General features: G+C 42.3%; 1 protein-coding gene across 14 annotated transcripts in view; it reads left to right on the top strand.

Annotated features, from left to right (window-relative positions):
• The window catches only part of LEKR1 (leucine, glutamate and lysine rich 1), a 200,321-nt gene that overhangs the window by 97,215 nt on the left and 76,678 nt on the right, over positions 1 to 26,428 (top strand). For 6 of the 14 annotated variants that reach the window (XM_079101104.1, XM_079101105.1, XM_079101098.1 and 3 more), the window contains 2 exons: positions 4,346 to 4,521; positions 17,551 to 17,736. The exons of 3 other annotated variants lie outside the window; for them this stretch is intronic. In XM_079101104.1, the coding sequence (XP_078957230.1) occupies positions 4,346 to 4,521; positions 17,551 to 17,736 (362 nt within the window). Of the gene's footprint in view, positions 1 to 291; positions 494 to 4,345; positions 4,522 to 5,044; positions 5,428 to 17,550; positions 17,737 to 26,428 lie in introns of those variants that run through there. 5 more of the 14 variants (XM_079101109.1, XM_079101108.1, XM_079101111.1 and 2 more) reach the window with 3 other exon arrangements.

Here is a 26,428-nt window from a genome sequence, read left to right as displayed (position 1 = left end):
GATCAGAGCATGCCCTGAGCTCTTTCTGACACTGGACTGAACTGTTCCACTGGAGAATGGGAGAATGTGTTCACCCCACTCTCAATGGTGGAGGACCCCTGGGGTCCCAGTCAGCCAAAATATGGGGTCTCGGGGCAGGGTATGTATCTGTTGGAGACCAGATGGGGTGGAAGGTGGAAGAGGACTGCAATCATCAATCCTCTTCCAGTAAGTCCTTTCCCAGTAACAGTGGGCCCGGGGAAAAGAATGAACTTTCATCCCTTCCCTGGTTCATCCCCCGCATCTCCAAAGGCAAACGTTCACCCCTTCCCAACCACTGTGGGTCCAGAGGGGAGAAGGTGGATACTGAAACGCTGGGCCCTGGACTTTTACCCTTTCCCATTGCCAATGAGTCCTGGAAGGAGAAGAGCAAATAGTGAAACTCTGGGTAACAGCGGGTCCCAGAGGAAGAAGATAAGCAGTGAACACGGAATTCTGAGCTTTTCCCGTGACAGTGAGTTTCTACAACTTCTTTCCTGACTGTCCAGGCCAACACATCCTGCTTCAGTCTCCAATAACTAAACCACCCTCATTGTAAACTATAAAACTCAGACGCCTTTTGTAACCAGTGGCCATTTTTCTACCCAGAAAAGGAGCCCCCCAGTGCCTGGTTGATCGGCTCCACTGCGGAATAAGGAAAGCTTGCTGATCCGTGTGCGTCTGCTTCCCGCCCCATTATTTGTGTTTTCGTAATGGTGCTGAAACCATGTTGGTGATTCTTGTTTACATAATTGGTTCTGAAACCCGGGAATGGTAGTGAGGAAATATTCTCCTTCCCCATCTTAACGAACCGCCCTCCCTAACAGTCAGGTTAAATGGCTGATGAGACCTGGGAAGTGACCGTTGAGTGTACGGCACCCCACGGATCTCTGAGGTTAGGGGAACCCCCAGCCACGGCTCATGCAGCTATGGCTGAATCCCCAGACACTGTTTCCCTCACCTCCTTCCCCACCCTATAGAAAGAGACCCTCCACACCCTCCGAGTCCACCCTGGCTCCCTGGCTGCTGCTACACAACCCGTAAGCAACCCCAACTCTGGGCCAGGTGTTCTCAGCCTAAGTTGTGTGGATGGAGCAAGAATTTGTATTGAATCCTCTACTGGCACTGAAGGCCCCCTTTCTGACCCCCTTCCCCACCCTTGCCATCCTCTCCCTGGCCCCCTCCTTCCGCTGCACCCTACAGACCTCCAGATCAGAGGCCTCTGTGCCATTTTGTTCCTGCATCCAACACCAGCCTTTAAATTCTCAGAGAGCTAAGACCCTATCTGGTCTCCAGCAGATAGGTGTCCTGGCTTGAGACCCTGCCTCTTGGGCCACTGGGATCCCAGGGGTCCCCCACTATTAGGATTGGGGTGAAGACATTCTCCCATTCTCCAGTGGAACAGTCCAGTCCGGTGTCAGAAAGAGTTCAGGGGACATTTTGATCTCGAACCAACACTCTGGTCAAGCCTCGCCACATAGGAGTCACTCAGCCAATCCCATGGCCTCCCCTTTGGGCTGTCATGTCCCTGTCCTGGGCTTGTCATTTTCCATGTACTTCAGTGGTGTGTGTGGGGCGGGGGGAGTTAGGTTTTTTCTATATAAAGGAGGTTCCTAGTCCTCCAAGCCCTTTTACCTGTACTCATTCAATGGTCCTGATCCTTAAAATCCCCAGTCTTGACAGCTGCCTGCAGGAAGCCTGGGTCCTCAGTGAAGAAGCCTCACGGTTCTCCTTAGGCTCATCAGCCCAGTTCAGAAACGTATGTCTTGCCTTTTAGCACATGGAGAAAGTTAAAGTTGCCAATTGAGACAGATTGATAAATCAGATGATGCATAAGTTTCAAAGCCAGACTCAAGTCTTCCTTCTGAGGTCCCGGGAGTAGGATGAAGCTAAGATGGTCTGATTCCAGTCAGTTAAAAATTCTGCTTCCACTGCTTTCTCCTCTGTCCCACTTTTGATGTCAGTAGACAGTCGTGCGGGTTTCAGTAAGGGAGAGGTGACTTGCGAGCACACCATTATAATTGCCATTTGTAAAGATATTTTAGAATGGCTTCAATAAAGCAAGCAAAAAATTGCAGACAAAAATTTAGATGCATATGAATTTTTTTTAAATTAATGAAATTAAAGCAACGTAGAGCAATTTAAGCGATAGAAGTTTTTCTGGCATAAAGCAAATTATAAATTTTTCAGATTATATCAAAGAGATAAATTTTCAATAAAAGTTATTGGATTATTTGATAATCCAATGAAGAGGAGTTAATTATTCAAATTCATTGGAGAAAGTTTTGTTTCCTGCTCACTTGACAACTGCTAACATACTGAATATAAAAATCACGGTGTACTATTTCCAAGGTGACATCCAAGATAAACTGGCTCATAAATTTTGTTATTTCAAGGAAAATTTAATATTAGTCACTTTTGAAGAAACTAGAAATGCCAAAATTCTTATAATTTATATAGAAAAAATTGATGAGGATTTCCCAAATTTGACAACACTAGATACTTAAGTGGCATTACTAATAACCTCTGAAGCCAAAAGACCTTTCTGAGCGACTGCTACGAAACCGCAGCATCCGTGGCCACCCAGTGGCAGGGCTCCTGGGCCCTGTGCTCACCACTGGGGTTGCCTCGAAAGCAATAAGCTTCTTGAACCAACTGTGGGGCTCACAGCCAGAAATGTCAGCAAAACACATCGTGGGGTGTTTAAAAAGGTACCTTCTTTTCCTGTTATTGGTGACATTAGTGAAATTTGTCAACTGTAGAGTGTTTATTTGTAGTGATTTTTCTCACTGCATAACTAACTGCACGCTTCGAAATCTCATTTCATAGTTATCGTTTTGGTGCCTCCACCCCCTCCCCAGGAAGCCATGGGGCCCAGGCCCAGCCATGACCCCTTGGTTGGCCAGCCGAGCCTTGTTCCTGGCCTCTCCCTTTGGAGGTGCCCTCACCGCACCCAGTCTTTGTCCTCCTGCGCCTGTGGCCCTGACGCCTGTGGCAGCGTGGCCTCCACAGCCTGCCCTTGACTTGGCTCCACCCTCGTCTCCCTGCCATCAGCCTTGCCCTGCATTCGGGCTGCTGCCCCTCACTTGGGCTCCCAGTTTAGATGCTTTCTCTGCCCTCTGAAGCCAGCGTCTGTCACTGCTGGGCCAGGTGTGGAGTCGTCGCTGAGGCGCTGGTCATTTGGGTGGAGCACGCTGGCCTCTATCAGCCTCGGTTCTCCCTGCCCTTTTAAGGAGTGACCCCGTCCTTACTGGGCTATAGCCTGTGTGCCCGAATCACATGGTCCCCCCCGTCCTGCGGTCCTTCTCGCCCTGGGTCAAGGCTCTGGAAAGCTGGTGCCACATGCCGCTTCTGCCTACAGCTCTGCCCTGGCCTGCCTCATGCCTCCCTGAGGTCACCAGTGTCTCCTTAATACTAGCCACAGTGGACTGCCCAGCCTGTCTGAGGCCTTTGGTTCTGGCCCCTGCTCTCTTCTAGAAATACGCTGCCTCTTTTGCCCTGTTCTTGGGTTTTCCTTCTGACTCACTGATTGGTCCTGAGTCTCCTGTGGCAGATCTTGTTTCAGTTGCTCACAAGTCTGTGCTGTCCAGTGTGTGTCCCCAGCACTTCTTCTCCCTCTCATACCGTGGGACACATACTGTGGCACCGTGCTAGATGCTAAGCTGTCAGTGAGCGAGACTGGAACGGTCCTGCACTGCAGATGGCTCAGGGCCGTGAACCCTGACCAGATGACTTCGCTTCTGGGCTTCAGTCGTCACCTTGCTTGATGAGTCAGGAAATCCTCGCCAGGGTATCCGAAGTAACAAAGCCACTGAGATGACAAAAATGTTTGTGACTGAGTTGTGGTCATTGATGAAGCCGGTGGGGCCCGACACTTTGAAAAGCTCCACTTACCATGCCCTCGGGTGTCACTGCCTGTGCGGGTTTCACGCTGAGCATGTATGTGGGACGCATACTGTCACACACAATCCCGGATTCTCCTTCAGGCTCTGTGACCAAGTGGCTTTGACCACATTTTCTTCTCTGAATGTTTGCTGTTGAATAAAAAATTAATAGAACAAGTCAGCATGAAGGTGATTATCTTTCTTTGTAGTTAAAATTCTAGCAAAGTGGAAATGAGTTGGCGTGGCCATATACTTCTGCCTACCTGAGATACTCCCATTTTTTATCTGTATGTCTCAGCATGACATGAATCATACCTCTGTTCACTTTCAAAATTGTCTCCATTTAGACAATTCTATGATCACTTTAAAGCCACTTTTTGAAGAAATATTTTTTTGTGCTTACCTTTAAAAAAATCCTAATTTTTTATTTTACTACTTTGCAGTCAAAGATTGTCGGAATACAAATATTTCTGGAATAAGACTCTTTCATTACTTACTTTTACTAAAAGGGAGCTAACCAGTATTAAAAACGAAATATATGATAATTTTCAAGACTGGACTTCACTGAAAGGAGAAGTTTTTCTGCAAATTACATCTATAAGTGAAACAGCCTTGACAGGTTTGTTATTTATATTTAGAACAGAATCATCCTTTTTTTAAAAATGGTACATTTTAATTAACGAAATAATGATATTTCATTATATGTTAATGGACTTAGGATTCATTGCTAAATCTATTATTGGTTGGTATAGTAAGACCATTGAGATCGACTTGAGGGCTGGGGCTGTAGCTCAGTGGCAGAGTGCTTGCCTAGCATGTGTGAGGCACTGGGTTTGATCTTTAGCACCACATAAAAATAAACAAAATAAAGATATGCTGTCCATCTACAACTACAAATTTTTTTTTTTTTTTTAAATAAAAGATCTACTCTAACCCTAAAATTCTGTAAGTTCATGTTGATCTAAGATATGCTCTGTCTTGGGCTGTGATTGGAAGTCTGGTTACTCCTGTTAATTGTACCAATTTGTATTTAAATTTTTCTTCTCAATGATTGAATAGCTCATATTAGATCAGCCTTCCTACAGATAATAGTGATAAATTTTGGGCAAAATGATTCTCTGAAAACACTGGCAAGTCATCAAATCCAAGTTCATTTAAGGAGGCAGTGTCAAATTGGAAAGAAGGCGTATCACTGAGTGAAAGATGCCAATCCAAGAAGGTCACTACTGTGTTGTAATAACTGCATCATTCTGGAAAAGGCGAACTCTTAGCAGTCAAAGTGTCAGTCGTTTCCAGGGATTAGGTACAGGGAGGGAGAATAGGCGGAGCACAGAGACTTTCAGGACAGGCTATTCTGTGTGATACTACGTGTTACGTGTTTGTCAGATGTGGGAGGAACAACACCAAGAGTGGACCCCAGTGTCGGCTATGAGTGTGTAATAACAGTGTACTAGTGTTGGTCCATCGGCTGTAGCAAACGCACTGTTCTGGCGTAGGCCTAAGAGATTCTGTGTCAGCACAGCAGGTATGTGGGAATTCTCTATTTTCTGCCAGTTTTGCTGTGAACCTGAAACTGCTCCAAGAAATAGCTTTTTTTTTTAGTTGGAGGAAGGGTGAGGAGCTTGGTGAATTCCTTTCTCTTTTAATTTTTTACTTTTTAAAAGGCTGTTGGACTGAGGGCAGGATATTTGTTCCACATAGAGACGTTGAGAATCTGGTAGAAACATGTATTGGTTTTGGCCTTAAGGCTAGAGGCCTTGGATCAAGGTGGCCCCTGTCTCTGGGGAGGGAGGGGAGGCCCCAGAGAAGAGAGCCCAGCCAGGGAGAGCTCATATTCTATATAGAAACTCTTTCCAGATTTCTGGCTTATTCTTGAAATACATGTGCAACAAAGAAGACTCAAGAAACCCACATATGACTAAAATAATTGACATATTAGCTGATCCCTACCTCAGGGGAGAAGTGCCTTACAGTGGGAATTCAGCCAGATTAACTACTTGTTACAAAACAGGATAAAAAAACACCTCAATACTCTTTTAAAGGAATGTAGCAGAACCCAGGCTCCAAAGAGACACCTGCGGTGTTCAGTGTAGCATCCAAGACTACTCTACTCAGAAGAAAGAGAAGATCGACCTCCGGAAGAGTCTGGCACTGCCCTCGACGTTTGGACAGACTGCCTTCCTCTGCTCCTGTGCTTCCTTCCTTCCTCATTCCCTCCTTCCCTCCCTTCCTCCCTCCCTCCCTCCCTTCCTTCCTTCCTTCCTCCCTCCCCCCCTCCCCCCTCCCTCCCTCCCTCCCCTTCTCTCTCTCTCTCTTTTTTTTTTTTTTTTTAACAAATTAAACGTTTGTGGCAACACTGTGACAAGCAAGTGTGCCTGGGCCATTTCCCAGCAGCATGTGTGCTCATTCCAGTAAACATATGCTCTCTGTCACATTTTGGTAACTTTCACAATATGTCACACTTTATTATTATTATGTCTCTTATGGCGACCTGTGATCAGTAACTTTTGATGTTACTGTTGTAATTGTTTTGGGGCACCATGACCCATGCCCATATAAGATGGTGAACTTAATCTTTTTTTGTGTGGTGCTGGGGACAAGCCCAAGGCCCTGTGCTTGCTAGGCAAGTGCTCTACCGCTGAGTTGTAAGCCCAGCTCCTATAATCCGTAACTCTTACGTGTGTTCTCACCGCTCTACCCCTCGGCCAGGGGGGTAGAGACCTTCCCGGTCTCTGCACCCCACCCCGCCTCCTCTCCCGGGCCCAGGATGGCGGCTGTGCCAAGCAGTGGACATCCAGTGAAGCAGTAGATACCATCTAGGACATGGTTACAGGTGGAGAAGTCCATGCCTGGTTCCAGAGGTCCAGAGGACAGGCTGACTCACTCATTAGGGGCTGAGACGGCTGTGGCATGGCACTGAAGCCATGCTCATTTGCCATTCAGAAGATCCGAGGGCCATTAGGAATTATACTGACTGTGCCCTGACTGTGCCCTCTGTCAGTGGAGCAACAAAGCCTGGGCGACAGCATGTCTGTTTACGACATGTTTACTGAATCTTTAAAACTCACTATTGACGCCTACTGCTCAGGGAAAAAAACGAAGATTCCTTTCAAACCACTGCTCACTGACCATGCCCCTGGTCACCTGAGCTCTGGTGGAGATTCTCGAGGTTAATGTTGTCTTCACGCCACTAACGGCACTCACCCACGGGTCAAGGAGCAATTGTGATTTTAAGTCTTACAGCTGATAGTTCGTATGGCTATCACTGCCAATGATGACAGTTTCTCTGATGGATCTGGGTGAAGTACATTGAAAACCTTCTGGAAAGGTGGCACTGAGAACAGTCATTGTTCATGGGCACAGGGCAAAATGTCAAATAATAGGAGTTCGGAATAAGTTGGCTCTAACCCTCCTGTATGACTTTGAGGGGTTCAAGACTTGGTGGAGGAAGTAGCTGTAGATGTGATGGGAATAGCTTAGAGAGCTGGAATTAGCAGAGCCTGGTGTGGCTGAATTGCTGCTGTCTCCTGATAAAACTTCCACACTTGAGGGGTTGCTTCTTATGGATGAGCAAAGAGGTTTCTGGAAATGAAGTCCACTACCAGGAAGGTGCCGTGAACATTGTTGAAATGACAACAAAGGATTTAGTATATTGCATAAACCTAGCTGACAAGGCTGTGGCAGGATTTGAGAGCAAGACTCCAGTTCGGAGAGAAGTTTTACTGTGGGTAAAGTGCTATTAGACGCATCATACACCACAGGGGAATCTTTCAGGAAAGGATGAGTCAATTGATAGTGCAGACTTTATTGTTGTCTTATTTTAAGAAATTGCTGCAGGCATCCCAACTTTCAGTGACCACTGCCCTGACCAGTCAGCACCAGCTACAGAGACAAGACCTCCACCAGCAGAAAGGTCACAGCTCACTGAAGACTCAGGTGACTTAGCATGTTTTAACCCTGAAGTGTTTTGAAATCAAGGTCTGTACTTTTAGACACAATGCTTTTGTACACTTACCTGAATTCAGCATAGTAGAAATATAACTTTTATATACATTGGAAGCCAGAACTACAGGACTTGCTTTATGGTGACATTCCCTGAGTGCAGTGGTTAACTGCATTATGTCCAAGGAGTGTCTGTAGCTGACCAGGACTTCCAATCAGCTGCTATAGCTATGATATAAAGGAAAATGCACTAGTAATGAATAAAAATAGAAGACCTCTGTGAGAAATTTTTAAAATTGGAATTTCTAGAACTGAAAAATACAATCTCAAATGAAAATTCACTGGATGGACTTTTGTAGAATTTTGCATTTATAGAAAAAAGAAATCAGTGAACTGTAAGATTTATCAATAGGAATTATTCAGTTTGAAGAGGAGAAATAAAATGAATATTGAAAATGATGAACAGAGCCCCAACATCCTCGGGAAGGATGTACCATAAATAATAAATATGGGTAAATATGAGACTCCTTTTCCTTTGCATTTCCTTGAAATTCACATGCTCACTTGAAGCAAGAATTATACTGAGTGGCTTATGAAGTATGTTAATGTGATTGAGCACTCCTGGGTTCAATTTCTTGTACAAAAAAACTCAAACCAAACAAAACCCCCCCACACGGATACTGAAACAAGACTGTGTGGGTTTGTTTGAATCACAAAGCCTTTACTTATTGTGTGTTCCTGGGCAAATTAATTGTGCCTTAGTTTCCTTATTTATAAATGCAAGTAGTAATAGTATCTCTTGCATGTAGTTGTAAGGACTCAGAATATATAATATGTAAAGCACTTATTAAAAGCAGCTGGCACATAGCATGTGCTGTTATAAGAACCTAAATGGTACGAAGAATATGTGAGGTATCATATGAGAGCAACTATGAGTAGCCTGAAATATTACTTTTAAAACTATTTTCATTTAAAAATTTTGGGGAGTAATGAGGATTGAACTCAGGGGATCTTTTACCACTGAACCACATGCCTATTCCTTTTTAATTTGAGATAGGTTATTGCTAATTTGGCTGACCTGGCCTCAGACTTGGGATCCTCCTGTCTCAGTCGCCCAGGTCACTGGGATTACATGCATGCACTACTGCTCCTGGCCTGTAATACATTTTCTATGAGATGCTGCCTTTCTGCAGGAAAGGAAGAAACTCTAGAAGGGTTTAGTGTAAATGCTACTAAGCAAATTTAAATCTGCTCTTTGGCTGCTTTCCAGGGAAGGCAAAAACCAAACAACCAACCAACCCCAAATCCCTTCACTCTACTAATTCATTCATTCATGCATTGAATGCCTGCTATTTTCCAGGGCTTACTGAAAGGTTAGGCAGGATCTGGACAGTCTTTCACTTCCAAAATCCCCTGACATGTGATGATGTGCTCTCTAGTGCATCCTGCTTATTATTTTTCATGGCCTCAGTTTTCTCAGATTCACCATAGCTACTGACCAGAGATTCCCACAATGTCTGACTAAACTTCATACCTACTATTGCATTTGCCAATGAGAACATTAAGGCCAAAAAAATTCTTCCTACTGATCTTCCTACTAATCTGACTACCCAGAAGGTTAAGTTCTGAGAACCATTTGGGAAGTAAAAGGCATTTAAATTGGAATTTTAAAACTAGTTTGGTGTAACAGAACAGAAGACACAGAGACAAACCCACATATGTACAGTTATCTCATACTGGACAAAGGAGTCATAAACATACATTGGAGAAAAGATAGCCTCTTTAACAAATGGTGCTGGGAAAACTGGAAATTCATGTGCAGTAAAATGAAATTAAACCCCTATCTCTCACACTGAACAAAACTCAACTCAGAGTGAATCAAGGACCTAGGAATTAGACCAGAGACCTGAGCCAATGAGAAGAAAATATAGGCCCAAATTTCCATCATGTTGGCTTAGGAACCAACTTCCTTAGCCAGACTCCTAGAGAAGCAAAATCAGGAATCAATAAATGGTATGGTATCAAACTAAATAGCTTCACAGCAGAAGAAACGATCAAGAATGTGAAGAGAGAGCCTAGAGAATGGGAGAAAATCTTTGCCACCTGCACCTCAGGTAGAGCATTAATCTCCAGGATATACAAGGAACTCAAAACACTTAATGCCATGAAAACAACCCAGTCAATAAACGGGCAAAGGAACTGAACAGGCACTTCACAGGTGAGGAAATGCGAATGGTCAACATCTTTGGCAGTTAGAGAAATGCAAATTAAAACTACACTGAGATTCCACCTTCAGTCAGAATGGCAGTTCAAGAATACAAGTAATGATAAATGTTGGCAGGGATGTGAGAAAAAAGGCACACTCATTCATTGTTGGTGGAACTGGAAATTGGTACCACCACTCTGGAAAGCAGTATGAGGATTCCTCAGAAAACTTGGAATGGACCCATCATTTGACCCAGGTATCCCACTCCTCAGTTTATACCCAAAGGACTTAAAATCAACATACTACAGTGATGCAGCCACATCGATGCTTATAGCAGCTCAGTTCCCAATAGAAAAGCTATGGAATCAACCTAGGTACCCTTCAGCAAATGAATGGATAAAGATAATGTAGTGTATATAAACATGGAATATTATCCATAAAGAATGAAATTATGGCATTTGCTAGTAAATGGATGGAACTAGAAAACCATGCTAAGTGAAATAAGTCAGTCCCAAAAAACCAAAGGCTGCATGTTTTCTAAAATGTAGATGCTAACACACAATAGGTGTTGCGGGGGGGCAGGGGGGGAATAGAATTTCATTGGATTAGACAAAGGCGAATGAAGGGAAGTGGGGGAGGTGGGGATAGAAAAGACAGTGGAATGAATTCCCCGTGTGCATGTATGAATACACAACCAGTGAAACTACGTTGTGTGCAGCCACAAGTATGGGAATAAGTTATACTCTGTGTATATATTATATGTCAAAATATACCCTACTATCATATGTATCTAAAAAAAAAAAAACAGTTTGAAACTTGTTTATTGAACTTCTAATGAAGCACATACAAAAACTTAATAACACCCCCCGACCAAGTTCAAAATCCTTTAAGGATTTTTCTGACCATAGCCTTAAAATAGCATCAACATAAAAACAGAAAATAAACAAAAAAGGAAGTTAACAACATCTGTAATCTCATTATAGAGAGGTACACTTAACATTTTGGTATAGAACTTTCTGAATTTTTAAATTTCTGTACATAGATATATACTCAGTATAGAAATATCATGGAAGTATAGTCATGCCAATTAATGATGCTAACAGCTTTTCACTGTAGAAATGTGTCTTATCAAGTTTTCTATGCATGAGCATTAAGGTTGATCATACTTTTTGCTGTTAAATTTGTGGTGAATGTTCCACACATGCATCTATGTGGTCTTATCCCATTTTTTCCTTAACATAGTTAATTCCTAAAAGTGGAGTCAGAGCCATTAATTAAATGCTTTTTAATCTACAAGTAATGTTACATCTTTGGTTTTCAACCCTTGACTTTTACATTTATCTTTACCTGCGATTGCTTCAGAAGCTGCGGTGGTTGGTGCAGATCATGGTGGGGATCGCAGAAGCCTCAAGAGCTAAACCCACACACACGACAGTATGTTCACCTCCCGAGCACAAGCTCGCGCACAGCACAGTGGGGCATGGAACTGAGGTCCCAGCCCCTAGGTGTGGTGTTCCAGCAGGCAGGAGTGTGTGCCAGACTCCGCAGGGGGGATGCTACTCTTCACAGTTTCTTCAGTTGATTTGAGTATACTTTAAATTTAGCAGAAGTTCTAAGTAAATGTATAAAGGAGCCAATTTCAAATTAGAATTTTTAATAATCCGTATCTTAAATTCATATAGAAAAAAATGGAGTGCAGTGTTTTTAAAGGTTAATTCTGGCAAAGCTCGAGAATCTGTCACACCTAGTGGAAAGATGAAGAGCGTGAGAAGGGTGTCCACCTGCCCCATCCAGCATGGCAGCCACCAGCCACCCCTGGCCTCTGAGCACCTGAGGTGTGTGTGGCCCATAGCCTTTTGCTGAAATGATAACGTTGGATACATGGAGTTAAAATACACTGTTAAAATTAATTTTACATGTTTGTCTTTACATTTTTAATGTGGCTACTGGAAATTTAAAATTATGTGACTTGCCTTATGTATATTTTTAGTGAATGTTGCAGGTATAAATAAATAAATATTTCCACACTTTAAAAAGCTTTAAAAATTCTATAATTGCAATTGATATTTCTAAAACTGGTAAGGACGCTGTGAATTGCAGCTGAAGAATACCACACTTGTCACTCTCCATAATAACTTGTCCATGTCTCTTATTCCTAGTTTGCTGTCCTGATTATTTAATTCAGCTTTACTTAAGTTTATTAAACTTTCCTCATAGACAATGTTAGAACTTGAGACAGAGCCAGGAGAAATCTGCAGGAAATGTGGGATCCTTGGTAGCCTTGCCGCCAGGTCTGGAGAAGGGCTACCAGAGCCACTGTGTCCCCTGGGCCTGGCCTGTGCTGGTCTGTGCTGGCCTGTCCTGTAGCTTCAACTCTTGGCACTCAGAGGTCCCTAGGTGTCTTAAGAGCGGTGGCCCAGATGCAGAGGGCCAGAGTCCACACCCTGGCTCAGCGTCACAGAACCGGGAGCCTCAGTGTCTGCATTTGTAAGGGGGGACACTGAAGATGCCTGGCTGGGCGAGGAATCGGGATTCAAATCGGGATTCGTTTGCTGTCACTGCTCTGTTATTCTAAACCCCAAGCTCCCCCTGTCACATTGAACTCCCCTTGTGTTGCAAAAAGTGTTCTTTGTCATAGACTTGCAGATTTTTTTCTTAATTAAGGGAACAAAAATCAGTGTTTTTCACCTATAGTTTTTTTTTTTTTGTTGTTGTTGTTTTTTGGTGCTGGGGATTGAACCCAGGGCCTTGTGCTTGCTATAGTTTTCTTTTTAATAATTTTATTTCTTAAAAATTTTATGCAATTTATTTTTGGGTATTGAGGATTAAACCTAGCAGCACTTCATAACTGAGCTACATACTCAGCCCTTTTTTTTTTTTTTTTTTTTTTTTTTTTGAGATAGGGCCTCAATAATTTGCTGAGACTGATCTTGAACTTGGGATCCTCCTGCTTCAGCCTCCCAAGTTGCTGGGATTGGTATGCACCATGGCACCTGGCTCAATTTATTTTGGGGAAGGGCATACACACACTTCAGTAGAAGAAGGACAACCTTTTCAATAAATGGTGCTGGGGCAGCTCTATGCCCTTAAGCAAAATGATAGATGATAGATAGATAGATAGATAGATAGATAGATAGATAGATAGATAGATAGATGATAGATAGATGGATAGATAGAGAAAATAAGAATCCTTGACCTAACCTTACACCTCGAAATATATCATAGACATAAATATCAAATGAAACACTAAAACTTTTGGGGAAAAATGTTATAGTCTGGGATTAGCCAAAAAGTTCTTAGGCATAGGCTAAGGAAAAATCAATAAATTGCATCCTAGCACTTAAGAACCTGAGCTATAAGGAAGACCCTGTTAAGAGGATGAAAAGACACCACAGAAACCAGAGGCCAGGAGAGACTGTTCACCGTACACCCAGCACAGGCCTTGTGTGAGGAACAGAGAACTCAAAACTGAATTTTAAAAAATCCAGTTAGAAAAACGGGCAAAGGATATGAGCAGTACTTTGACCAAAGGAAGTGTCCTGGTGGAAAATGAGCCTGAAGAAGTGCTCGCATCTCAGCCACCTGAGGAACGCGACATAAAAGAAGTGCCATCGGATACTGCTACACGTCTGTCAGACTGTCTCAAATCGAAAAGACTGAGCACACTAAGTACTGTTGAGGATCAGAGAAACTGGACCTTCAGCATCTCCGGTCGGGATGTACAGAGGGCAGTCTTTCTAGAAGACTCTTGCAGGTTCCTCTGACGCTAAAAGTGACTTCCCACGTAACCAGCGGTTGCACTCCGGGGCATTTATCCCAGAGAAGTGGAGCCCGTGTTCACAAAGAATACCTGCATGTGACTGTCCACAGCAGTTCCATTCAGGATGGCCCCAAACTGGAAACACTCCAGTGCCCCTCAGGGGTGAAGGACAGCCTTCTACATCCAGGCCTTATACTACTTCCCAGCAAAAAAGAAAACAATTGCTGATCCATGCAACCTGAACGAGCCTCCAGGAGACTTTGCTAAATGAAAAAAAGCCAGTTGCAAAATCTCACCTCCACGTGCTTCCATTCATGCAACGTTCTTGAAACAACAAAAGCAGTTGCCAGGGACGAGGAATGCTGGGTAGGTTGGGCCACCAGGGGCTGCAGGGCTGGGTATGTGGTAAGGGCAGCACCTCTGTGTTTGGGTCATGGTGTCCTTACATGAAGCTGCGCTTTTGATAAAATCACACAGAAGACACACACACCAGAGTGTTTACAGCTAGTGAAGTTTGAATAAACTCTGGATTGTATCAGTGTAGATTTCCTAGTTTGATCATGTACTGCGGTTACACCAAAGGCCCCACATGGGGAGTAGTGCAGCTAGGGAACAGGACTCCCCTCTATGCTTGTTAGCAACTTTCTGTAGATCTAGAATTATTTCAAAAATCACACTTAAGAATTAATATTTAAATATTTAAAATATTCAAAAGTCTACATACTGTTTTCTGATTTCTTCATTTAATAGCTGTAGTTTCTGAGGATTTTTCTATTATAATAAAACTGTGTAAGGTCATATGAATTAATGGTCACACAGTGTGTAACATTAGAATGTCTTGACAATAAGGTTCTAGAAGTTCACTAACCTGTTGTATTTTAAGTTCTTTGACTGAGCTCATAGGACTAAAAACAATGGGAAAGTTTTTTACAGTGCTGGAGATTGAGCGCACATCCTCACACATGCTAGGCAAGTGCTTTATCACTGAGCTACACCCCCAGCCCTAGAAAAATCTTACCACAGTGAAGAAATTGATTGCATGAGATTAATGCTAATAATTGTACTTGCATTACCTAGTGAAATATGTTTTGCTTCCACTTTCACAACAACTATGGACTGAGTAGCTTATTTTTTTTTCTTTCTTCCTTTTTTTCTTTTAAGAATCCAGAGCCTTCCACATGTCAGGCAAGCACTCAACCACAGAGCTACACCCTCAGCCTCTGAATACTTTTGAACTTTTAAAATTCAAGTCTAGAATTGAACTTAGAAATATTGCCCATGGTTTTAATAAAACTGATGAAATTAAGGATAAAACAGGCTTTTTTCCTTATCCTATTAAAATGCTTCTTCCCTTTGGGTGTCTGTCTAACAGTCTGATATTAAGAAACACGTGGGGGACCTGCCAGCCTCTGAGATGAAGGCTGGGGCCAGCGCATGCCCGGGTGCTCAACCAGGCTCTGGTGAACTGTCTTCAGAAGCTCTGCTCAGCCGTGCCTTCCTCATGTGTAGGTGCTCATTGAGTCACCAGTTAATTCTGGGTGTTGTGGTAGGAATCATGGGGTGACTATAAATGAGGAGGGTATTATCCCTAGCCTAAAGGAACTTGTAGTGGTAGACCACGTTTGTATGATCAGTGCCGTGCAAATGTGTAAATTGGTTGCATGCAGATTAGGACACAGCTGGATCAGGTCTGAAGAGTCTCACAGAGGTGGCAGCTGAGCAGGCAGGCCTGATGTTAGAGGACAGGAGGACCCCTTTCAAGGGATATTGCTGACCAGGGGAGGCCCAAGGCAGGTACACCCATCCACATGGGTTGGTCTGGTAGAGGATAAAATTCCTGAACCCCAGCCTGGGACCAGAGATGGACAAGTATGAGGTGGTGTGATGGTGAAGGGCAGGTTCAGACTTGCCCCAGGTCTGCCCCAGGTGCAGGAGCGTGTGGCTTGCCGAGGGTGAGTTGGCCTCCCCTGAGCTGACTCCTGATTCCACCAAGGGAACACTGTGGCTCCTGTTCATTTTGAAATCTGGCTGTACTTTTCCATGTTTTAGACTACATTTTACAAATAAATTTGTATTGCAGATTCTATTCTTTTAATGTCAGATAGAAAGTCACATTGACATGAATAGTTATTTTAGAGACTGTGGTGTTCACTAACAGAGTCAGCCTGCTAACCCAAGCGGTGTCATTTTGGCAAACGATGAATAGGTGACAGAATGTGTGTGCTACTCTGCAGTGTCATTCTGACTTAAACGTAGATACAGTTATGGTACAGGATAGTTTATTCAGACACAAGAAGAAATACCCAGAGAGACTTGTTAGGTGTGAGGGAAAACTATATCCTTATTTTCTTAAACTTCAGTCTATTAAAAAATTTTATGCACTTGGGTATTGGTAGTTATCCTCACAGAAATGGGTGCATCATTCTAAGTTTTAAGAAGCAGGTTAGCTAATCTTTGGGTGGAAATTTCCTCAGAAAGTGACCACTGTACTATAATAGAAATTCACTTATTTGGTCCTTGCCAGTTTATTTCTCCAGTTTTCCATTTTGACCATGAACTTAGAATGAAAAGGTGGTAGAGCCTTGTCTCCAGCCCAGGTTGGCGGTGGGTGCCCCTCTCTTCCAGACTCTTCTTTCCCCGGGCTCTGTTCCAGGTCCTGCTCGTTACCATCCCATAAGGCATGCATCTTCTCTGTGCTCTATTCTGGTCACTACTTTACAGTTCCTGTGACCGTTTGCAGACCACGTTGCCTCTGCTGCTGTTTTTCCTGTGTGTCTGTCCTTCTGGCCGTCCCTGGCTGTGTGGCTGCTGTTTCTGCTGGTGGTCTGAAGAGCAATAAAAGAAGCCGACCTCTCCAGAACACCAGTCACACCTGCAATGGTCACACAGCCCAGGAGGACTGTCCTCTGGAAAAGCACACCACCTAGAGTTTCATGTAGCTCACATCCCCATTGTGATTGTACGAATTCTATAGTATTGCTGCTGTGTGTGTGTGCATATGTTTTAATGGTGGCTTATGGTGCAATACTGAAATCACTGATGAAGGGGAGCTTGGTAATTATTCTGAAGAATGATATGCTCCACATATTTCTCAAATTATATAAAATTAGCACATTTAAAACTAAGAACTTCGAAGATATATTTTTATTAAATTTTGAGTAGACAGAATAATGACTGATAATTGCTATGATGGATTCTGGTCTCATTTGTTTTGGGGGGAACAGGATAACATTAGGATTATTGAAACATATTTACTAACTTAATAAATGCTACCCAGAAGTTCATCAACTTTAGCTACTGTATCCTCCTTGCCCGCTCCTCCCCATCGCCTTTCTTCATAATTGGCATAGAACCGTCCTGGCCATTATTTTAGAAATGCTACCCAGCCAGCTCATGCTAGCACATTTAAACTGATTTTTCTGAATCATGTTGCCAAGAAAACAGTGTAATTTTGATAAAACCCAGATCATTACACAGATATTATGTAATTCATTTATGAGTACTTAAGAAGTAGGCTGAATTTTCATTTGGTATAATTTAAAGTCATTTAGCAATACAACCCTTTTCTCATTTCTTTTTTTCAGAATCACTACTGTATTTAAGTTTAACCTTTTGGTTAAGTGTTGTTATACTCTCAGAAAAGATGTGTTGGCTTTCAACTATTTTCTAAAACTCAGTTTTTGGAGAAATGTTTTATTCTTTGGGGTTACTTATTTATAAATTTTAAATTCTTTCTACAGAGATAGAGACACTAAATAAAAGTTTGACAGTGTCACAGAGAACTAAGGTATGCCTTGAAGAGGAAATGAAAAATCTCAAACTGTTGTCAGATACAGCCATACTGAGGTCCCAGCAGATTCATGTGTCCAAGCAGCAGGAAGAAAACTTACAAGTCAGATGCCATGATTTGCAGAAAGAAGTACTAGGTAAAGTGCATTTTTTTTTTCTACAACTAACTATAATGAGGAATTTTCTAGAAATGTTTTTCTTACAATCACAACAAAATCTTGCTTTATTTGTCTTGCAAATATGCCTAACTGTAACTACAATGGTAACTGTGCCTGGGAGCCCTGCTTGCTCTCATCCCTTCCACTTGTGTCTTTGAGTGGTAAGACTTAAGTGCGTGCGCTGAAGATGTTGTAAGCCCAAAGTCAGATTTCAGAAAAACAAAGAGCAACTTACTCTGCTATATGGAGATCCGCAGTAGATTGGTGGTTTAGGTCACTGAAGGTCTAGGTTACAAAGCTAATAAGCAACAAAGGTGAATGCCTTAACCACAAGGAAGCCCGGAGTCAGGGAATTAAGTGTCCCTTTTCACTTGACATTTAGTCTACAACTGAGGCCAGGTGTGCAGTCTTTCCAGTGGAAATTGGCATTTTGGAATTTCGAAATGACTGATTTGAAGGAACTGGAAATGTGCAACATTATAAGAAAAGATGCTACCATTTCTTAATGGGCTGCCATGTAGAAAAGGGAATAAATTTGGTCTGTTTCTTTCCAACCAGTTTTCAAGGAATCGGATTTTGGACAATAACTTTGTCTTAATGGAGCCTTTTAACAATATGGGCTACCTTATAAAGAAGTGAGCTGAGTCTGATGGCCAACTTTCCGGAATATTATAAAAGGATTTCCAAGTTGCTGGGAAGTTTGACTAGGCAGCTTAGGATTTAAGATGCTAAAGCTTCAAATACATTTTTTGCTAGTGGTAGTGTTACAAGGAATGAGAAAACTGGTTCTATTTTGGGTACTAGGGCTTGAACCCAGGGATGCTTCACCACTAAGCCACACCCCAGCCCTTTTAAAATATTTAAGTGTTGAGACAGAGTCTTACCACGATGCTTAGGGCCTCACTAAATTGCTAAGGCTGACTTTGAACTTGTAAGAGGATCACAAGTGACCTCAGCCTCCCGAGCCGCTGCGATACAGGTGGGCACCACCATGCCTGACTGAAGAAACCAGTTCTCAGCAGTGAGTGTATGGAAGTTATAGTCAAGTGAATTTTTTAGACCTGAGACCTGAAATATGTCAACACAGCACATGCTCCATATGCTGTATGCTCTGATTTAATGAACTAGAAGAAGCAGGGAGGTGGCAAGGTCTACCTAAGAGTTACCCTGTGTTCCTCAGGACATTGAGATTCTCTCCTCTTGGGATTTCCCCCTTGACCTGGAGGAGCCGCAGGAGGGTGGCCCTCAGGATTGGGGATTCCTGCAGACTTTTGAGAACTAGAAGCTGTCTCTAGCTAGATGGAGACACTAGAGACATGTAAGGGAAACTAGCACAAAAGTGATTGGGTAGAGTTCATTGCACTAGGAGCTGTTGAGGCAGAAAACATAAATAGTTGTGAGATTCTTTAATGTGTGAACAATAGGCCCTCATGGAATCTATTGAAGAGACTCTCTCCACAGGTAACACCCACACTACATGAACAAGGAAATAATTTTAAAGGCCTTTACATTTCTCTTGGTGGAAGCCATTTTTGAATTGATAAGTCAGAGTAGACAGGCTTACTAGAGCTACCCTCAGTTAGTGACAATAAATACTACTCCCTATGTTTCTTTCCCAAGGGTTCCAGGTTGTTTGAACCCACGGGAATCTTACTCGCTCCCTTGTCAGGGTCTCAGTGTGAAAGTCATCAAGACATCTATTAAAAAGCTTATAAACATACCTCTTGCTTTATCCACCAATGCTCTTTGGGTGAACTGACTGGATTGTACCAACATTTCCAATTCATTTTGCCAAAGTGGATTCTAGTGGTTTAGGAAGGTGCTGCAGCTGAGGTTTTGGATGTCCCGCAGCGTCCCCTGTGTGGAAGGCTTGGTCCCTGCCCATGGTACTGTTGGGAGTTGGTGGAACCTTGAAGAGGTGGAGCCTAGTAGGAGGAAGTTAGGGTGCTGGGGACACGCCCTTGAAGCCTCGCCCCTGTGTCTGTCTCCTGGCTTCCCAGCTGTCACGGGGTGGACAGCCTTCCTCTGCCACATGCTCCACTGTGCTGCCCAGACCCTAAGAGGACCAAGTGACCTCGAACTGAATCCTCTGAAACGGAACCAGAATAAATCATTCCCCCTTTGCAGTTCATCTTCTTGGGTATTTGTCTCAGTGACGGAAGCTCCCACAGAAGACTATAGAAGTAACGTTGCAGGGAAGACAGCAGAGTCCATCTCCGTGTTTGCAGTGTGTCTGTCAAGCCAGGTGCAGTTTCCTCTGCGGACCCGCGGAGCCCTCCCGGAGTTCCAAGCCTGCTCCCTCCTCCCCGCTACCTGTTCCCCGCTTGCTGGAACCTGCTACTACCCTGCCCACTATCCACGAACCTGTCCACTACCTTCTGACCACGGCTGTTCCCGCTGTTCCCTGGCTGACGCTGGCCTGCAGTTCCTTTCATTTCTTCAGCGAGTGTTTACTGGGCATCTTCTGCGTGCCAGCCTCTGGGCCTTGTCTCCCCTTCGATGTCAGGTGTACAGGGTCTTGGCTCTGAAGGGTCTTCCTAGGATGTCCTCCCTCCTGGCGTCACACCAGCTGTATGTGCAGGTGCTCTTGACCTTGGTGAGTCTCAACAGAGTTTTACGTCCTCTGTGTTGAGAATGTTCTGTAAATTTCTCCAGCTCCAATTATTTGCCATTCCAATTATTTTGTCTAGTTTTACTTTCTCTGCCATATGATGACATTTGCTTCACAATTTTCATGAACTTCAAATGTCTTACTTCTTAATGTGCTCTATTTTAATGCATGCCTAGTTTTTCTGTTACTAGCTGAGTGTTATATTTGAAATTTTTGTTGTCGTAATATTGTTATCTATGCCTTTTCCATTTACTTATGTCTTTTCAGAAATCATGTTACCCTTTGAGAAAAGGAAAATCCAATATGTTACAGTGAATATCTTCTCCCCAGACAAATCACTGGAGTGATATAGTGGGCATGGCATTTTAGGTTCTTTGGGCAAATCAACACAAGGGGAGACTGATACACAGTCATCTCTTTTGTGTCTTGTTTTGAAGAAAGAAAATATGTTTAAAGAATACAATAGGGGTCTGGGGTTGTGGCTCAGTGGTAGAGTACTTGCCTAGCATGTGTGAGGCACTAGGTTTGATTCTCAGCAACACATAAAAATAAGTAAAAATAAAGGTTCATCAATGACTAAAAAGTACTTTAAAAAAGAATACAATATAAAGTACTTAAAATTCACTTTTAACATGAACTTTATACATGGGTTATTATAATTAAAAATCTTAAAAACAATTCTAGCCTGGCAACGCGATAAATGCCTTAATCCCAGTGGCTCTGGTGGCTGAGGCAGGAGGATCTTGAGTTCAAAGCCAGCGTCAGCAACTTAGCAAGGCCTTAAGCAACTTAGGGAGACCCTGTCTCTAAATAAAAAACAAAAAAATGGGCTGAGTATGTGGCTCAGTGGTTAAGCACCCCTGGGTTTAATCCCTGGTACAAAAAAAAAGAACCTAAACGTCTGCAAGTTTATGCTTCTTTCTATAAACCATTTGCCAGCTCCACAGTTACAGAACCAATTTTGCCTGTTAGGTATCACAATACACTCCCTTTCTGGACTAGTTCTCTTGAATTTCCATTGTGGCCTATTCTCCTGGTTGTTCCTTATTCTCTCTTAGGTTCTCTCTCTTAAGAAGTGACTCATCGTGTTATGCTCTTATTGACTAAGGTAAAATGTCACACTCTTTTGACTAACATGAAATATATTTCATTACACTCTAAACTTTTAGTGCTGAGTATTTTATCACTATTGTGTTTCCTTACAACTGTTTTAAAAGTTGTACTGCATTTTGTACTTCCACATCTCTTAACTTTGAGAACAGTCTTCCTCCATCTCAAGCTTTGAGCTGTCTCTCCTGTGTCTTCCAGCCCCCGCCACCCCTGTTCCCCACCAACGTGGTATTAGTTGAAAGCATCCTAGGCCGACGGTCAGGACACTGACCCGCCACTCAGTACCCAGGGGACTGCCACACCACCACCTGTCCCCAGCAACTGCATCCACACCCAGGCCACAGCGGGCTGGGTCCAGACCTGCAGACCATTCAGGCTCCCGTCTGCTGTGACCGGATTCTAGTTCTGAATTTGTTTGTTTCCGAGGTTGAATAAATGTTTATAGTTTCACATTTTGTTACTGTTTTTGAAAACACCATCAGACAATTTCAACTATCTATTTATTTATTTATTTTGGTACTGGGGATTGAACCCAGGGGCGCTTAACCACTGGGCCACTTCCCTAGCCCTTTTTTACATTTTGTTTAGAGACAGGGTCTCGTTCAGTTGCTTAGGACCTTACTAAGTTGCTGAGGCTGACTTGGAACTCAAAATCCTCCTGCCTCAGCCTCCTGAGCTGCATCCTGGATTACAGGTGTGCGCCACTGCGCCCAGCCAATTTCAGCTTTAAATCAGTATATAACCTTTATGGTCATAGCTTTTCTTTATGTTAAAAACTTTGTCTCTAGTAATAAGAGAAATGCAAATCAAAACCACCCTAAGATTCCATCTCACCCCAATTAGAATGGCGATTATCAAGAATACGAGCAACAACAGGTGTTGGCGAGGATGTGGGGAGAAAGGTACACTCAGACATTGCTGGTGGGGCTGCAAATTAGTGCAGCCACTCTGGAAAGCAGTGTGGAGATTCCTTAGAAAACTTGGAATGGACCCGCCATTTGACCCAGCTATCCCACTCCTTGGCCTATACCCAAAGGACTTAAAATCAGCATACTACAGAGACACAGCCACATCAATGTTCATAGCTGCTCAATTCACAATAGCCAGACTGTGGAACCAACCTAGATGCCCTTCAATTGATGAGTGGATAAAGAAACTGTGGTATATATATACAATGGAATATTACTCAGCCATAAAGAATGATAAAATTATGGCATTTGCAGGCAAATGGATGAAATTGGAGAATATCATGCTAAGTGAAATAAGCCAATCTCAAAAAGCCAAAGGACGAATGATATCGCTAATAAGTGGAGGATGACACATAATGGGGGGGAGGGAAGGGTTAGTGTTAGGGTTAGAGTTAGGGTTAGGGAGGGGAGCAAGTATGGAGGAAGGAAGTACTGTATAGAGGGTAAAGAGGGGTGGGAGGGGTGGGGGGAAGGGAAAAAATAACAGAATGAATCAAACAACATTACTGTATGTAAATTTATGATTACACAAATGGTATGCCTTTACGCCATGTACAGAGAAACAACATGTATCCCATTTGTTTACAATAAAAAAAAAGAAATGATAAAAAAATAAAATAAAATAAAAAAATAAAAAAAAATTAAAAAAAAACTTTGAATTTTCCCTTTTTTTCTTTTGAAATAGATGCTAAAAAATTTAAATGCATGTGTTAGTTCTGGTTCAGATAGTTTAATAGTGGTATAAGTGTAAATTGTGCACTGTCAATAGCAGCCCAATTCTTAATGCCAAAATTTAATTTTTTTCATAGAAAAGTAAATATGTAAAATAAAAATTGGAAGACTAAATTCTTAGCTTCCTTTTTAAAGATTTATTGGCCTAAGTTTTGTAATTTTATGTTTGGCTCATGCTAATATTACTTCCAAAATGCACAATTTATCTCAATTGATAATACTCCTCTCAGAGGTCACTGTGACCTACAAATCAGTGCACTTAAGTGATTTTCCTTCCACCTGGTGGAATGATGTGTTCTTAGCTTTTTGTCAGCAGTCGCAAATATTGGAAGACGGAGTTCAGATAAATCATACCAGCCTTAATATCATTCCCTAAAATTGTTTCATCAACTTTCATATTTATCCCAAGTGAAAAAATTTTTTCTTTCAGTAAGCTGTTGAATACAATGAAGTTATTTTGCATATAATATTTTAACATCCTAATTTAGTTTTTCAAACACAGAATTATCGAAATATAATTTACATGAATTCACCCTTTATTCGTGTACAGATTAATGGTGTTTAGGAGATGGACAGGGTTGTGTCACCATTGCCACAACTGAAGTTTTGAGCCTTTCCTTCACCCTTGTGAAGAAGCCTCATGCCTGTGAAGTCCCTCCCAGGGCCATGGTTGCTCCTCTCCTCCTGGCCTCCGAAGGTGGCCGCCCTGGAGTGGAACGTGCAGTACATGGTCCTGTGCGTGCTGCCCGGTGTGTGCGGGTCGCCTCTGTGCTGTAACATGAGTAGGTGGCATGTCCCTTAATGAGAGGCTCCACTAGTGAAGTCGGAAAAAGTTAAAATGAATGCCATGCACTTGGAAAGAAGACTGACCCAGGGGCCAAACACGTCATTTTTTGGGCCTGTTTGCACCTCGTGCAGACCCTTTGCACAAGTTATTAATTTCTTTGACTCAGTTGCTTCATTTATAAAATGGGACTATGGTGGCTTTCCTTGCTTACATTAGAGTGTTAGGAGTACAGATAAGAGAAAATGTAGTAATGCCCAAAGAACAATGATACAGACCCATAAAATTAAATGGCATTTCAAAGTGGTTTTCCTGGTGTGATAGCAAGCTAAATGATTGTGTATAGGGCAAACGTATTAGAATTCTCCCAAGTGCTACTTCATTATTATTTTTACAGACACATTTTGATTCATTGTATATAAATGGGATACAACTTTTCATTTCTGTGGTTGTACACAATATATTTTCACGCCATTCATGTAGTCATACATATGTACAGGGTAATACTCTCTGGTTCATTCTACTGTCTTTCCATCCCCACCCCCTCCCACCTCTTTTTCCTCTACACCATCCAAAGTTCCTTCATTCTTCTCTTCCCCCCCGCCACCCCCCATCGTTATATATTGTCATGCACTTCTCAGAGAAAACATTGGGCCTTTGGTTTTTTGGGCTTGGCCTATTTCACTTAGCATGATATTTTCCAGCTTCATCCATTTACCAGCAAATGCCATAATTTTATTCTTCTTTATGACTGAGTAATATTCCATTGTGTATATATACCACAGTTTCTTTATCCATTCGTCAATTGAAGGGCATCTAGGTTGGTTCCACAATCTAGCTATTGTGAATTGAGCTGCTGTGAACATTGATGTGGCTGCATCACTGTAGTAAGCTGATTTTAAGTCCTCTGGGTATAAATCGAGGAGTGGGATAGCTGGGTCAAATGGTGGGTCCATTCCAAGTTTTCTGAGAAATCTCCATAATGCTTTCCAGAGTGGCTGCAACAATTTGCAACTCCATCAGCAATGTATGAGTGTGCCTTTTCCCCCACATCCACGCCAACACTTATTACTGCTTGTGTTCTTGATAATAGCCATTCTAATTGGAGTTAGATGAAATCTTAGGATGGTTTTAATTTGCATTTCTCTAATTAATACAAATGATGAGTACTTTTTCATATATTTGTTGATCACATGTATATCTTCTTCTGTGGTATCCGCCCATTTCCTTAGTTCACTTATTGATTGGGTTCTTTGAATTTTGGGTGTAAAGTTTTTTAAGTTCTTTATAAACTTTGGAGATGAGTGCTCTGTCTGAAGTGTGTGTGGCAAAGATTTTCTTCCACTCTGTAGGCTCTCTTTTCACATTGTCGATTGTTTCCTGTGCTGAGAAAAAACTTTTTAGTTTGAATCTATCCCATGTATTGATTCTTGCTTTTATTTCTTGTGCTATGGGGGTCTTGTTAAGGAAGTCTGGTTCTAAGCCAGCATGATGGAGATTCCGGCCTACTTTTTCTTCTATTTGGTGAAGGGTCTCAGGTCTAATTCCTAGATCCTTGATCCATTTTGAGTTAAGTTTTGTACAGGTTGAGGGAGAGGGGTTTACTTTCATTTTACTGCATATGAATTTCCAGTTTTCCCAGCACCATTTGTTGAAGAGGCTATCTTTTCTCCATTTTAAGTTTTTGGCACCCTTGTCTAGTATGAGAAAATTGTACTTATGTGGGTATGTCTCCATGTCTTCTATTCTGTACCATTGATCTACCTGTCTATTTTGGTGCCAGTACCATGCTGTTTTTGTTACTATTGCTTTATAGTAGAGTTTAAGGTCTGGTATTGTGATACCTCCTGCATCACTCTTCCTGCTCAGGATTGTTTTGGCTATTCTGGGTCTTTTGTTCTTCCAGATGAATTTCATGATTGCCTTTTCTGTTTCTATGAGAAATGTCATAGGGATTTTAATTGGAATTGCATTAAATCTGTATAGCACCTTTGGAAGTATGGCCATTTTGATAATATTCATTCTGCCTATCCAAGAACATGGGAGGTCTTCCTCAATTTCTTTCTTCAATGTTTTGTAGTTTTCATTGTAGAGATCTTTTAGTCTTTGGTTAGATTGATTCCCAAGCATTTTTTTTTTTTTTGAGGCTATTGCAAATGGAGCTGTTTTCCTCATTTCCCTTTCAGATGTTTCATTGCTTATGTATCAAAACGCTTTAGATTTATGAGTGTTGATTTTATATCCTACCTATTTTGCTGAATTCATTGATGAGGTCTAGAAGTTTTCTGGAGGAGTTTGTTTGATCCTCTAAATAGAGAATCATGTCATCAGCAAATAGTGACAGTTTAAGTTCCTCTTTTCCTATTTGTATCCCTTTAATTTCTTTAGTCTGTATAATTGCTCAGGCTAGTATTTCAAGTACGATGTTGAATAGAAATGATGAAAGAGGGCATCCCTGTCCTGTTC

This window comes from Sciurus vulgaris (genome assembly GCF_902686455.1).
Source record: "Sciurus vulgaris genome assembly, chromosome: 10".
NCBI lineage: Eukaryota > Metazoa > Chordata > Mammalia > Rodentia > Sciuridae > Sciurus > Sciurus vulgaris.
The sequence above is the reverse complement of the archived record's forward strand: the minus strand, read 5'-3'. Positions and strand labels throughout refer to the sequence as shown.